At 31.1% G+C, this 14665-nt stretch overlaps 1 protein-coding gene and 1 long non-coding RNA gene across 2 annotated transcripts; one reads left to right on the top strand and one right to left on the bottom strand.

Annotated features, from left to right (window-relative positions):
* Positions 1-3640: 3640 nt before the first annotated feature.
* LOC114184447 (syntaxin-132-like) lies at positions 3641-7852 on the top strand. Its single transcript, XM_028071757.1, has 14 exons — positions 3641-3857; positions 4022-4230; positions 4797-4910; positions 5170-5226; positions 5302-5350; positions 5883-5971; positions 6072-6145; positions 6231-6273; positions 6357-6417; positions 6550-6575; positions 6664-6741; positions 7086-7166; positions 7258-7323; positions 7434-7852. The coding sequence occupies exons 2-14, from the start codon at positions 4213-4215 to the stop codon at positions 7596-7598; spliced, it is 921 nt and encodes a 306-aa protein (XP_027927558.1). The 5' UTR covers positions 3641-3857; positions 4022-4212; the 3' UTR covers positions 7599-7852.
* Positions 7853-13208: 5356 nt separating this feature from the next.
* On the bottom strand, positions 13209-14441 carry LOC114184448. The gene is made up of 2 exons (XR_003604592.1): positions 13843-14441; positions 13209-13432 (listed from the first exon to the last, which is right to left on the bottom strand). It is a non-coding gene; the product is annotated as an uncharacterized LOC114184448 (long non-coding RNA).
* Positions 14442-14665: the final 224 nt, after the last annotated feature.

Below are 14665 nucleotides of genomic sequence, written 5' to 3'. Positions count from 1 at the left end.
GCTGGCATCTGAATATAAATTTATAAATGTTATTACTGGAATTTAGTTGGTTTGGTTTGAGGTGGACTGATTTTTGAGTAAGAGGAGAAGTTCACGGACTTCGAAACTCAAGTCAGTAAAAAATATTTGAATATAAAATGAGTATTGAGTTAAAATACATTTTGTGATTAAGGATATGTATAGACTTTTGTGGGTTGATTAGTAACAAATAAGATAAATTCAGATATAACAACATATTTAATATATAATAATAATAATAATAATAATAATAATAATAATAATAATAATAACTGTAATCAGTTTATTATATCTCAATTTTGTTTATATTATAATAAATAAGGTTAAATATGTTTTTGGTCTCTTAACTTTCAGTGAAAATTGGAATTAGTCCCTCTCCAAAACCTTGACCTAATTTAGTCCTCCAACTTTACCAATGTTTGACTTAGTCCTTTTAACAAAATTTTGTTAAGTTTAATTGATGTTTTAAACGTGTTTCAAGACAGTTTCTTAGCTAACATTGAAGCAGAAATATGTCAAGCGGAATAAACAGTCAAATGCTCTCATGAAACACGTTTAAACCGTTAAATAAATTTTAAAAAATTGGTTAAAATGACTAAATCCAAACATTTCTAAAGTTAGAGGACTAAATTAAGGTATTAATTCCAATTTTCACTGAAAGTGAAGGGATGAAAAACATATTTAATCATAATAAATATCATCTTTCTTTGATTATATGGGTGTTAATATTTCATATAGATCTCACACTTGGATATTGTACTTATTACGTCGTTTTAGGCCTCATAATAATAATATTTTTTGGGTCGCAGTTAGGTACAAAAGCCCATTGAGCTCGAAAGTTAATAACTGTTACAGGTGGACCAAGATATTAAATGAACAAGTTTAAATGTTGTTTTTAGCTCCTTATACTCAGTTTTATAAGATACTCTTAGCTCTTGGACAAATTGTGTGTTGCTTTTAGCTCATTGTTGGGTTGTACTCAGACACTTATAGCGTCATGCTTTTAGACGCTTAGTTTATACTCGATTTTTTTTGGTAAGTTCAAAATTGAACACTCGTAAGTCCATGGTTGAACACTCGTGTGGTACTTGTAGTGTTTTCCAAGTGGGTCCATGGTTGGACACTCATAAGATACTTGTAGTGTTTTTCCAAGTGGGTCCATGGTCAAACACTCATAAGATAATTGGAGTATTTTCCATGTAGGTCCATAGTTGTACACTCATGCTCAAATTTTCCAAGTAGTCACATATTTTGATGCCTATGTTTGGATTTATCGAGAAGTCACATATTTAGACACTAGGCTCGAGTTTACCGAGTAGTCGCATATTCGGACACTGGGATCGAATTTATTGAGTAGTCGCAAGTTCAGATGTCAGGCTCTGATTTACCAAGTAGTCACAAGTTCGAACGTTGGGCTCAAATTTACCGAGTAATCACATATTTAGATACTAGGCTAAGATATTCCAAGTAGTCATATTTTTGAACATTATTCATGTACTTATGAAACATAAAGTGTATATGGTGTCTCGTTAAAACCTTGCACAACAAAATAATGTTTCTATGGGGTAGTCAAAAGAACGAGCAACAACACGGTTGGAGGACAAAACAAGCAGCCCGAAACTACAAACAAAACCGCAACAAAGAACGAAGTTCAAAACCACGAATAAAACAACGAACACGAATATAAATTGCCTAACTTATTCTTAGGAAATCATATCAAAATAAGCGAGGAGACAAATTAATTTTTGATTAACACAAATCAATCAATGAATTGCCTAGCTTATTCTTAAGAAATCATATCAAAACATTTAAAGAGACAAATTAGTTCTTGATCAACAACTCATTTGTATTAAGGTGCTTCTTCATCCTCGTGTGATTCAAATGAGGGGTTCAGCCTTGTGAATTTTAAGGGATGTGTTTCTCATTTCTTACTTCAAGAGATGTGCTTTCTTTTTTATATTGTTCTTACTCATATTTATAATTTCAGTTTATTTTAGAGTTTAGTTAATAGACCAAACATATAATATTTTAATATAAAACAATATACAATTTTATTTTTCCTTACCCTCTTTGACTAAGTGTTGTTATCCTAAAGAAGAAGATTTTATTGTAATTTTGATTTTAAAATAGAATTTTTTAAAGTATAAATTTTGTTAAGAAACCGATTCATCCCTTGATTTTTGTCTGACGTAAATACCCGTTGTGTTATTCTAACCAAAATTAATCATCCATAAATATGATAAATATTTTACAAGAAAAAATGTATATTAAACATTATTATCAAACTTCTGATTTAGAGATGAATAATTAAATATTTAATTGCATCTTCTTTTGGGGGGAAAATGCACTTGACAAATGCTAAAATATATGTGTCTAAGAATGGTATCATGTGCCAAACCTTTGAATAAAGGTACTCACAAGTCAAAAGTCATGGAATCTCAAGCATACAATGGAGACAAGTTTTCATTTTTTGTTTTAAAAATTTTGTTGATTTCTAGCTGGATACAAACTCAACAAAGAGAAAAAAGTGATGTTCATTCCGCATTCATTGCAGAGGTTTCAGGTTGTCCAAAAGCCAAACCATAATCAATAAGTCAATTTTCACATATCATTGGTCACTCTCTTTCTTCCTCCTTTAACTTCATCATATGCCTAATATATAAAAGATTATTTTTCTTAAAGTTACCTTATCAATGAACAAAAACAAGAAAGCATTTTGCATAAAAGTTGTTCTTCAAAATTACAAGGACGAGATACTTTTAATGTCAACAATTTCATGAATGCTTGTTAATTTTTAATTTTTCACAAAAGTTATATTTTAGTTTCTAGTATGAAATGATAATATAAATAAAATGGTTAAATGTGTACAAATCGACATGACAAAACACGAATATCACGAGGTATTAATATTTTCTTTTTATATTTTCTATTAATTATGCATTATTTTAGTATAAATTTAGAATAATTATTACGGTCAATAAATTTCAAACATGACAATATAGTCAAATGATATTGTAAAAAGTATGTTTACTTTTTTGTAGTTAAAAGTTTGAGTAAATTGAGTCTTTAGATAAGTCTCGAAAATTAAAAGATATTTAGAGATATTTATTGACAGAATTCTTATACCAATGAACTTGGTTTGATACGGAATATTTTATATTTTATAATTAACTTTATTAATAACTGAAATTTGTGGAAGGAAAAATAACTTTCTATTTACAGATTTTGAAATAAAAATACTTGTTTAAAGATTGAGACCTTCCATCAACATCTACTTTCGTTTTAAAATGAATTTTGAAAGGGAATTATATCATTAGTAAGTTTTATTTATATTCTAAAAGATATTAAAATTGTAAAGATCATCAATTTTATAATTTAATAATAAATTAAAAAGTAAAAAATAGACTATACGAATACGGAAATGGAAGCATTTATTGTTTTTAAAGAAATTGTTTGAAACATATAAGAAAACAAACAACGAAACAATCTAGTATTTTAGTTGTGGGCCCAGTTCACAATGTCACTGAAGGGTAAATATGTAAGTTCAGCGACTATTTTTTTTTATTTGTAAAAGTACAGGGGTAGATCGATAATTCCCAAATTAGAAATTGTAACCCCTCAAACCGCAATTCTTCCACCACCAACCAGGGCGGCACCGACGACCTCAACAGTGGCAAAAAAAACCGCACCTCACTCAAATGCCTCCACCGGCGACGGGAAACCTCCACACCTCCACCAGCGACTCCAACAGTGGCAAAAGAAACCTTCACTTTTCTCTTGGATTTAGGAATTCTAGATTTCCTTATAGCGGCTTCTAAATCCGCTTCCTACACTTCACTGTAAGTTCCATCCCCATTGTCACTTTCAGTTTTGAAATTCCGATCTGATCTCACTTTTTTTTCTTTACCCTTTTTGTCCTGTTGTGATTTATGCCTTTACCGTTTTTGCCCTTTCGTGGTTTCTTCCTTTACCGTTTTTGCCCTTTCACATTTTGCCACCTCAGGGTTGTCAAGGGGAGAGTCAAAATAACATCTCCCAAAACAAAAAACAAAATGCATTGTGAGAGAGTTCGTGGGTTGCCCTGCCTTGCTTCGCTGTCGTTTCGCCGGCCAAAGACACAACAATTATTGCCGTTTCACTGTCTGCTTTGGACATCTCTTTCTTCTCTCTGACAGATTGATTTGACAATTCACGATGAACGACCTTCTCACTGTAAGTTGATATCTGTAATTCCCTCTTTCGATTTCAAATTTCGATTTTGATAACTGGGTCTTGTAGTTCTGTTGCTAAACTTATTGTTTTTCTGTTCTAATTTTCTGCCATCACAGTGTCAGATTCATACTCTGTTTCATTTCATTTTATTTTATCTTTTTTTCTTTTTTTAAAACGACATTAAGGGGTGCCCAAATTTTTGCCTGGATTCTAGTGGGATACGAATAGGAATCAACGTGTTCTGACATTGTAAGCCGTACAATTCAGTTCATCGCTGAACCACTACATGGCTAGTGGAAAATTTCCGAAAGGCGGTGTCTTAATTTAACTCAGATCATAGTTAATCCCCAATTAGATTGCAGGTGGCTATTTTTTTTGTGGCATAATTTTTGGTTTTGGATTTATTCTGATAGTGATTCTGGTGTTTTTGTTTTGTTACTGTTAATTCATTAATAGGAAATGGGTTATGTTTAGTACAATGTTGTTGTGTTATAAGATCAAAATCTAAGGATAGTTTTCTTTTTCTTTTTACTATTGTCATTATTATTTGACATTCTTTCTTGCAGGATTCATTTGTTGGTGAAGCTAGTAATGGCCAGCCTTCTAGAGAAAGTGACGTTGAAATGGGACAGGTTCCGAGAAGCAACTCTGATATGGGAATGGAAGCCTTTAATAAGCAGGTACACAATGTATACGCTTTTTAAAATTTTAGAGCATTTGACTATTTAAGATAGCAATTTATTACCTGAGATGTTGTAGGGTTTTTTGTTGTTCGGATATTATTTTAGAATAGGCTGGGAGTCGAACGATATTGTTGTCCAAGGGGATAATAGAACTGATAAGTTTTACTGTTTCCATAATCAACTTTTTGTTTATGCAGTTTGTTCAACAGTGCAGTTAATATCCTACATGTACTGATATTCTTTGTTTCGATATTAGATCCATGAGGCTGATAAACAGATCGATAAGCTGGCGGTGCTACTTCAAAAGCTAAAGGTATCCATTATCTTCATCGTTTGTTACTTTCCAGCAGCAAGATCTCATTTATAAGCTAAGAGTACTTTTTTCCAGGAAGCTAATGAGGAATCGAAAGCTGTTACAAAAGCATCTGCCATGAAAGGTGTGTTACAATGCAATGTTATTTTTATGGTTACATCAAGTGCAATGTTTTTTGTTTTTAATTGAAATCATCCATCTTGAATTAAGTTGTAAGATTTTCTGGTATTGGTGCTGACAATTAACTTGGGTGTGTCAGGCACTTATAGCCAGACACATGACAGTTTTTTTTTTTTTTTTCTTAATACTGCATTTGTTGCTAATATTAAAATTTGATGCTCTTTAGAACAATGAATAAAATCTGTTACCAAAACATGTGTCATTAAGCGGGTGTTACGATGGAATGATATACTTTAGTTGAACCATCCATTTTGAATTTCGTTGTAAGGATTTTTTGTATTGGAGCTGAAATTATATTAATTTGGGTTTGTCAGGCTGCTATAGCCAGACAGACACATGGTAAATTGTCTTTTCCGCAACAATGGCAAGTTACATAAATATTTATGCTTCAAATTTAATTTTTTTGATATACTTTTGGAATTTACAATATATGCGAACAAAACTTAATAGTGTTAAACCTATAACATTACTTTCAGGTATCAAGAAAAGGATGGAGAAGGATATTGATGAAGTTGGAAAGATTGCTCATGGTGTCAAAACAAAGATTGAGGCTATAAACAGAGATGTATTGAGCTATTGGCTGAATATAGTTTTATTGGATGTTAATTTATTGTAAAATTTCAGACAAGTATGAAAATTATTTGATCATGAATTGTTTTGTGCAGAACCTATCTAATAGACAAAAGCCTGGCTGTGAGAAGGGAACAGGTATTGACAGAGCAAGAATGAATATGACAAAGTAAGTTGGTTGTACAAGTCTTTATCATTGTACTTGATAAAAGGACCCAGAAAACTGAATTATTTACTTTTCCTTGAAACCATAGTGCCTTGGCTAAAAAATTCAAGGATCTCATGACAGAGTTCCAGGTATGTTTAGTTTTGAACACCTAACAGCAGAAGCTGTTTTTCCATTTTCTTGTCTGTCTTCTCATCAATGTGTTGTGTTTTAGACTCTTAGACAAAGAATACAAGATGAATATCGTGAGGTTGTGGAGAGAAGAGTTATAACAGGTTTGAACTCTTCATCCCAGTGGTACACTATGGCAGTACCATTGTTTTTTATTATTATTTTAAACTTATATATTATAAAGTGTTTAATTGTGTTCACTTTGTGACACTGTGATTACTTGATTTGATTTACAGTTACTGGGACTAGGCCAGATGATGAGGTGAGCTTAACTCATGAGTTTGTGATTTGAGATGAGATATTCACTGCATATAAATTTTGTTGTAATTGGACATCATTGACTGTGATAGACAATAGATCACCTGATAGAAACTGGAAACAGTGAGCAAATCTTCCAGAGAGCAATCCTAGAAGCAGGCCGAGGACAGGTACTTGGTTTGTGATTTTAACTAGAGTTTATCTTTTCCTCTCGAAAAGTTCAACATATTATGTTATTTTTTCTGTCTTCCTCTTTTTGTTCAGTACATGGAAAAAAAGGCTTAGTGGAAAATTAATTCACGATTGAATTGATACATATTATTCTATTTACACTAACTTTATTTAGTAAAGTGAGGTTTCACATTTTTATCTCATGGCCAAAGATGATAATTTTTTTTTCAGGGGATTGGGGGAGAGCGTAGTCAAACAAATTGTTTCATTTTGGAAACTTGTAGTTATGATTTCACTTCACTTGTTTGGAGAATTAAAACATAAGAAAACTTGGATTTTGCAGGTAGTAAACACAGTAGAAGAAATTCAGGAGAGACATGATGCTGTGAAAGAGATTGAGAAAAAACTTCTTGATTTACACCAGGTTTGCTTACACGAAGATCTCAGTCTTAAATATTTAATCTAGCTGTAATAATATAGCATAGCATGTCTAACTCTATTTTACCATTTCGCAGATTTACCTTGACATGGCAGTCTTAGTTGATGCACAAGGAGAAATTCTAGATAACATTGAAAGTCAGGTTTGTTCACTCTGCGCCTATCACACCCTTAATGTTGTGTTTGTATGCATGTGTATGTGGAATACAGGGCATATTTAGTTTGATTTTGCGTTAATGAGAGGCTTGTTCAGGTCAACAACGCAGTCGATCATGTCCAGAGAGGGACAAGTGCACTTCAAAATGCTAAGAAACTCCAGAAGAACTCACGAAAATGGATGTGCATTGCCATCATTATACTGTTGATAATAGTAGCTATCATAGTTGTGGGTGTTCTCAAACCTTGGAAGAGTAGCTAGAGGGCTCGAGTGTGTGGCCCTGTGTACCTTTTGTCTATAACATATGCATTTGTGTCAAAGGGACATCTTAGAGCGGGATTTTTAAGCCTTCTTATTTTGTATGATCGAGATGCTTGTTTTGTGTGGTGTGACTGATTTCTGAATACATTCATTGTCGTGTCTCACGATATAAATTCATATTCTTTGTAGCCCTCAAAGGTTTATCAGGGTGTTGTGTTTCCTTGTATTATTCTATAAAGCTGTTTTTTCTGTCATTGTCTAGTTGCAATCTTGCATTGATATTCTTTATTGATAGAAAGCACATCCGTAGAGAACATTCTTTAGTTCTTCATAGTTCTCATTTTTGTCAGCTGGTTTAAGATAGTGCTCCTCGGTAGTTTACCAAAAATACAAGGTTGTCCTAACAATTTTATTAGCGTACGTAATAACCTTGTATAAACGTGAGAGAGTAATGAAGAGTTCCATTTTATCTTGGACCATGTGATTTCGTTGGCTAGGACTGAGTCAAGGTGCACATAAATTGGTGAATACCTGTGAAAATGTTTCTGCAGCTTCTATAGGTATTTCAAAGGCTCATTTTCTGATATATTTGCTTCTTCTATTCACTAACTTTTTTTTTTTTCTGTGACAAGTTTCATTTTCCACTTTTTAATTTCTTACCATCTTATTTCTTAACCCAATTCTTTGTAGGATATCATATTATGTATATTCATCATCTTCTTTTTCTTCATATAATAAATAATAATAATAATAATAATAATTTTATAGCATAATTTTTATTACTATTATTATTATTATTATAAATATTATTATTTTAGGCACTTACGTGGATATCAATATACATTATCCTCTATATGTATAAATTAGAAAGTTATCTGGCTACTTTGCGAACTTTTTCACATTCAATTTCAATGAGATTTTATTCTCTCAAAACAATTATGAAATACGTTCCTCCTCTGAACAGCTAGTTTTTGTCGTTCTTAGGAAAAATCTCCTAGGATCTTTCTTAGTATTTTTATCCTTATTTGAATTTTTTTACTTCTTCACGAATTCTTTTTATCTTTCCTTGATTCCTTCATTCTTTTATTCAATATATTTTTTCTTTCTTATATGAACCATTTTTTTAATTTTAATTTCCTAAAAATAAATCATCTTTGTTCCTTTTCATATTGATACTAATTTTAATTGATTTATCACTTGTTTTTTATGTTTATTTAATTTGTTACCTAACCTAATTTATTTCATGATCTTGACCACATTGATTATGCCTCGAAACTAATTAAGACGAATTCATTATTGAACTTTAATTATTTATTTATTAAAAATTAAGTTTTCATATATTTAATGTTTTCCTATAAACAAATTTATTATTTTTTATTGGTTTGATTTACTTTCATTAACTGATATTTTCATCTTTTATGTTATTGTAATTGTTGATTAAGTGAGTACTTCTAACGGTGGGATGCTGATTCTATTATTAATGATAATTAATTATTATAAAATATTATATGTATTAGATAAGCAATTATTATATCATAAGATATTATAAAATATAATAAAATCTAATTGTTGAAAATATTTTAGAGATACTTTATAGTATTTTAGAGGTATTTTATAATATTGTAGAAGGTAGTAGAATAAACATTATATATTGGATTCGACCTATTGCAATGAATGTCTTTATGAATTTTATTTGAATTTCAGAAGAAAATGCATCTGTTAGAATTCTGAATTAGCTCTTGAACTCTTGCTTGGTCATCCATCTATGACTTATTTTCAATTGCTAAGACTTACTAATTTGAGAAAGTGATAACATCATTATTTTACTAATTTTTCTCTTCTTATGCCTACGAATAATCTAAGTAGGAGGTATACCAAAAGTTGAGGGTGAAAGTGAAATAGGAATTTCCCAACATATTGCTTTTATGCCTTTTACTTTTACCTTCGGTTACGTTTGGCGAGGATTAGAGAAATGGAAAAGGTGAGTGAAAATAAATATGGTAAAAATAGAAATAGGAGTGAAGATAAAAGAAACACTTTAGTAATGTGTTTGGGATTGAATAGGATTAGGGATCAGTTTTTCGTTTCTTGATGTTTGAACTATACATTATGTGATATAAAATTTAAATTGCTTCAATTGTGACAAATATCATAATAAAAAATTTATTGTTTCATCAAATGTTTATTATTATAAAATCTCTTACACTTTCTACTTGTTTCTTTGCATTCTGTTTGTTTAGTACAAAACTTACATGATATTTTAGGTATTATTGTTCATAGTTTATCTTCTTGGTGCACAAAAAACAGCTTTAAATAAAATTGGAAACAGTATCTAAGCACATACAATGATTATTTTTCCCTTTCATTTCTACCTATCCAAATAAGCACCTGCAATATGTGAGTTTATTTTTCTTCTTTTTATTCTACCTATCTGAATAAGGAAAAACAAACTTCACCTTTTGGATCATTTTTACCTATTCAAACAACACTTTTTATCTCTTTATATTTGGGCTATTTTCACACTCGTTTTAGATATTTAGATTGTGAAAGTTAAAAACTATAGCATTGCTAAGAACAAAAAACTTGAATTATACAATTCTTTTACCATTGGTGCTTTTTAATCTCTGCTAAAACAACAAATATATTGCATTGTTGCCTCAGATTTCTACCATGGACGTACAAAACCTACTTATAATCTCGTAATTGATTTTTTGAGCTTATACCCTTACCCTTCACTGTTTCATCTTATAACCATGAAATTTTAAATATTTATATATGTACCTCTTTTTTCGGTTCCTATCTTTCTTATGTATGAGCATCTTAAAAATATTTCGTAAAAATCAAAAGACAACATATGCACTAAAATTGATGTGCGGATAAAATTAGTTGTATGATAGTGGCTACATCATATTATATGTTAAAGTATGAATGCTTTCAACAGTACAAAAAACTAAAGTTTATTCCATTGCTTAAAAGAGTGATGACTATTGTGTACATTTGGTGCGAGTTCCTCTTGTGTTGAGTCTTAATACGTTACCAACTTTGTTTTACTTGTGCAGAAAATTGTTCCTCCCATTACTTTATACCAGTTATGCAATTTAATAAAATTACTCCAAAAATAGATATTTCCTATCAAACCTATATATAATCATCATATTAACTGTTTATACTGGAGGAACTAATTTGCATCAGTAGCATTTTCCATGTTTATTGTTTGGAAAGAAAAATGTAACTACTGCATCAATTGCAAAAGATTTGAACTACTAGGAAAATATTTACTATTTCGGACATCTAATCATGTCTTTTTAAAATGCCATTCTGTAATGAACAGGTGACAAATGCAACTGATCATGTGAGACTGGGTAACGACGCTCTCCAAACTGCAAAAAGCTTGCAAAAGAAATCAAGAAAATGCATGATGATTTCCATTATATTGCTCCTGGCCATTGCCGCCATCATCGTACTCGCTGTTTTGAAACCATGGAAGAAGTAACCAGAGGAGAGGAAAGTAATTTTATTGCTTAGATATAAAGAACAGAACTATAGATATTCCACATTTAATTTGTAAGTGCAGGAAAAAACTCAATTGTTACAGTAGTTACTTTGATTGTAGTACCTTCTACATTGTCAAATTGGCTTTTAGTGTACACTTGCACGGCTAATGCATAATAGGTTGTCCACTATTTTTCTTTAACTCTGAATCAGGAGCAAGAGCTTTTATCCATTACTTTTTCGTTAATAAAGCAATTCAAACATTTCCCAATACGTCACTCTGATTAGCCAGCTACCAAACTTACTTAAATCTACCCATATTTAACTACCAATGCTAAAGTTAGCTGGTTGTGTAATTATTGGTTAAATAGGACTTTAGTTTATATATTATAAGTATTTGAGATGAAGTGTGAGAGGTGTAAATGACTAGTACTATTCTACTTCCTGTGTAAACAAATGATTGATTTGATTTCAGGAGAATTAGCATGGGTAATGCATTCAAAAGTTGAGTATGCAAATATGAGGTAAGCTTGAATAGTTGAATTCTGTTAAATTGGTCATTGATTGTATAAACAGCAATGGTTGAGAATTATTAATCTTGTGGTCGCAATTACTATTTAGACACTCTGGCTCAGTGTTGGAGCTTCTTTAGGGTAGAGGGGGCAGCTGTTATACCATCATTGCTCCTAACTTATCACCTCTTCCATGTTGATATTAACAAGTCATAGTATACACAATCTAATTGTCAATTGATGAATAACTGATGTCAGAGATAAAATAGTCTCATGGGCAACATAAGTTAGCTTAGAGACAAGGAAAACCAGGAATTTTCATACTTGCTGTTTCTTTTTTTTAGTTAATAAGACTAACTTAAGAACTTCCCTGTACTCCATCTTTCTGTCTTCGAAAGATAAAGGGTTTTCCATACAGTCCCTTAAATTCGAGTAGATAAAGTTCATGATGGGCTTTAAAAGTAGATGAAGAGTAAACAAAAGCAAGAATGTAAGTATATGTTGTTACGTTCTTATCATGACTTCTGAAGCCGAGAATTGTTGAATGTCTTGAAATTGAACATGTCTTCTTCTAACTGTTAGTTATTTTTCTTTTATATATATATATATATATATATATATATATATATATATATATATATATATATATATATATATATATATATATCCATCTAGAGCTCATCATTTCCCCCAAACAAATATTCGGCACTAATTTAACTTTAATCATGTAAGGTACTTGTCCTCATAAATTCTTAGAATACTTTGAAATTTTGACAACTTTATCCCTTATTGTCCACACAGCCGGAATATCATGGGAACTTTTGTCAGTAGAGCATCTAGACCTCAAGGAAAATAATTGCCAAGAAAATTCTCACATCAGAAACAATAGGAGGTAGAGAATTTCAACAATCACAGTTATCTTAATCATCCTTGCAGTGATTAAAAAGACCATGTAGCTATTGCTTGTTTGTAGCCCAGAGGGTTAGAGAATAGAAACTTCAGTATCCATTCGGCTTGACACTAGATAGGCAATGTAGTTATGGACTACACTTGAGTTTGATATTTTCATATAGCTAAAGATTACACTAAAAAGATATACGGGAAAACCGGAAAACTCCAAGTTACTATTACCCACCACTCACCAAATGGTCCCAACTTCAAATGTCTATTCTTACCCATTGAATGTTGCCTCCAGCTATATGGCAATATATTTCACTTGCATTTTTCTCTTATCAAGTTTCATCATTAAATAAAAATTTCTTATATCAAGATAAAAGAACTAGATTTGTTTTCAATTAGGCATGTTGTCAAGAAGCATGTATATTCAAGTTTAAGGAACTTCTTATCTCTCATTGATAATATAGTGAGACATGTAACCAGAAAATCATGTTCTGTATAGTCATTTCAACAACTTTAATCACTCAAACCAATCTGAATTTCCAGATAAGGGAAATCCTAATTCTTTAAGTTTATATTATCTTGAGGTCACAATGATTTCCAAGGTTGGATTTTTCACATTATACAGTTTATTTGTTACCATGATATTTAGTAGGCGTTCAGCACACGAAGCGACATGAATAACGCTTATCTAAGACAGCAATGTGAGTAATATCTAACAATCAATACCATAAAACCATGTTAAGCAGATACTCCTTTTGATTGTTAAGGGACCGGAAGATAGCACGCAACAAACAACCATATGTCAAACATCAACCAGCCAATATCCAATATTTGAATTCACTCACTGAAATCATAAATCCACAATTTCTATAAATAACAGACAGGGGCAATAGAAACTCAATGTTCGTCAGCTGAAGAAGCAGAAAATACCTGCAATCCAGTACAGAGAGCAATCTAATATAGCATGAACAAACTCAGACATCTAACATGTTAGGATTTATGATTGCACAGTCCAGAAATTCCCGTTTGCAAAAGACAAATGTGATTTTGACAAAACAGACGTTGAACTTTAAGTTTAAGAAAGTAATATACGTGTAGCTGAATTCAAAACGTCATGTATAATTAGTCTATTAATTTTCATAATAATAAATTAAAAATAGTAACCAATAATGATTTCCAATTAGTTGACAATATAAAACTCATACTTTTAAAAAAAAAAAAACTCCTATTTATTGAACTAAGAAAAAAAAAAACTGTATAGGGTTGAAAATTTGATACTAAGTTTCATAACAAACTCGCATTAAAAAAAACAAATTTTCAAACAAACCTTCTGTACTTACCAATACCAATGGTAAACATTTTCCAACACCAATATGCAGAAAACCCATTTCTGCAAAGTGAAGATTATCCGACACCAAATTTGCAAAAGCTAACCCATATTCCAAGGTTTAGGGTTCTCAACCCACCTTCCTGTTCCAACATTCTCTCTCTCATGGATAAAAAGGAGCTCTCTTGAAGTTAACTCCGGTAAAAATTATCCCAAAGCCACATATAAACCTACAGAGTAATTGACCAGATCCAGAATTTCCTGAACAGCATATGAATTTGATCTAGTTCGATTTCAAGGTTAGTAAAACAGAGGTAAAGTGAATATTGCAGAATCCATAGAAAGACAAACATTGAATACAGAAACATTAAATATAGAAAAAGTAGGTTCGATGGAAGCCTTAGAAAGCGATACGAAAAAACAGAAGAGAAGAAAACAAAGCTGCGTATACCTTGAAAAACACGGATTTCACGTTTGGTCAGAAATTGTGTTGCGAGATGCTTGATGGCGAATCAGCTCCCAACTTCTCACCTCATCCACTCAGATCGCTTTCTCTTTGTGCTTGAAATTGAAATTGAGAGAGAAGAGAGAGAGAGAAAACGATAGTTCATTTTAAATTTTGTTGTTTATACTATTCTTTATTGTCTTAATATATTATATATTATTACTTCTTATCACTTTACTATTTTATATTGAAATAAAAATAAATAAATAAATAGTAGTATGGTGCTCATAATTATTTTTAGACGCATTATTTTAAACACTGTTAAGACAAATATTTCTTTTTATTCTTCGTCCACTGAATTTTTGCGTTTATAAATTTGTGATGTTATAAT

This window comes from Vigna unguiculata, chromosome 5 (genome assembly GCF_004118075.2).
Source record: "Vigna unguiculata cultivar IT97K-499-35 chromosome 5, ASM411807v1, whole genome shotgun sequence".
Taxonomy (NCBI): Eukaryota; Viridiplantae; Streptophyta; class Magnoliopsida; order Fabales; family Fabaceae; genus Vigna; species Vigna unguiculata.
This window is presented reverse-complemented; position numbering and strand designations above follow the sequence as displayed.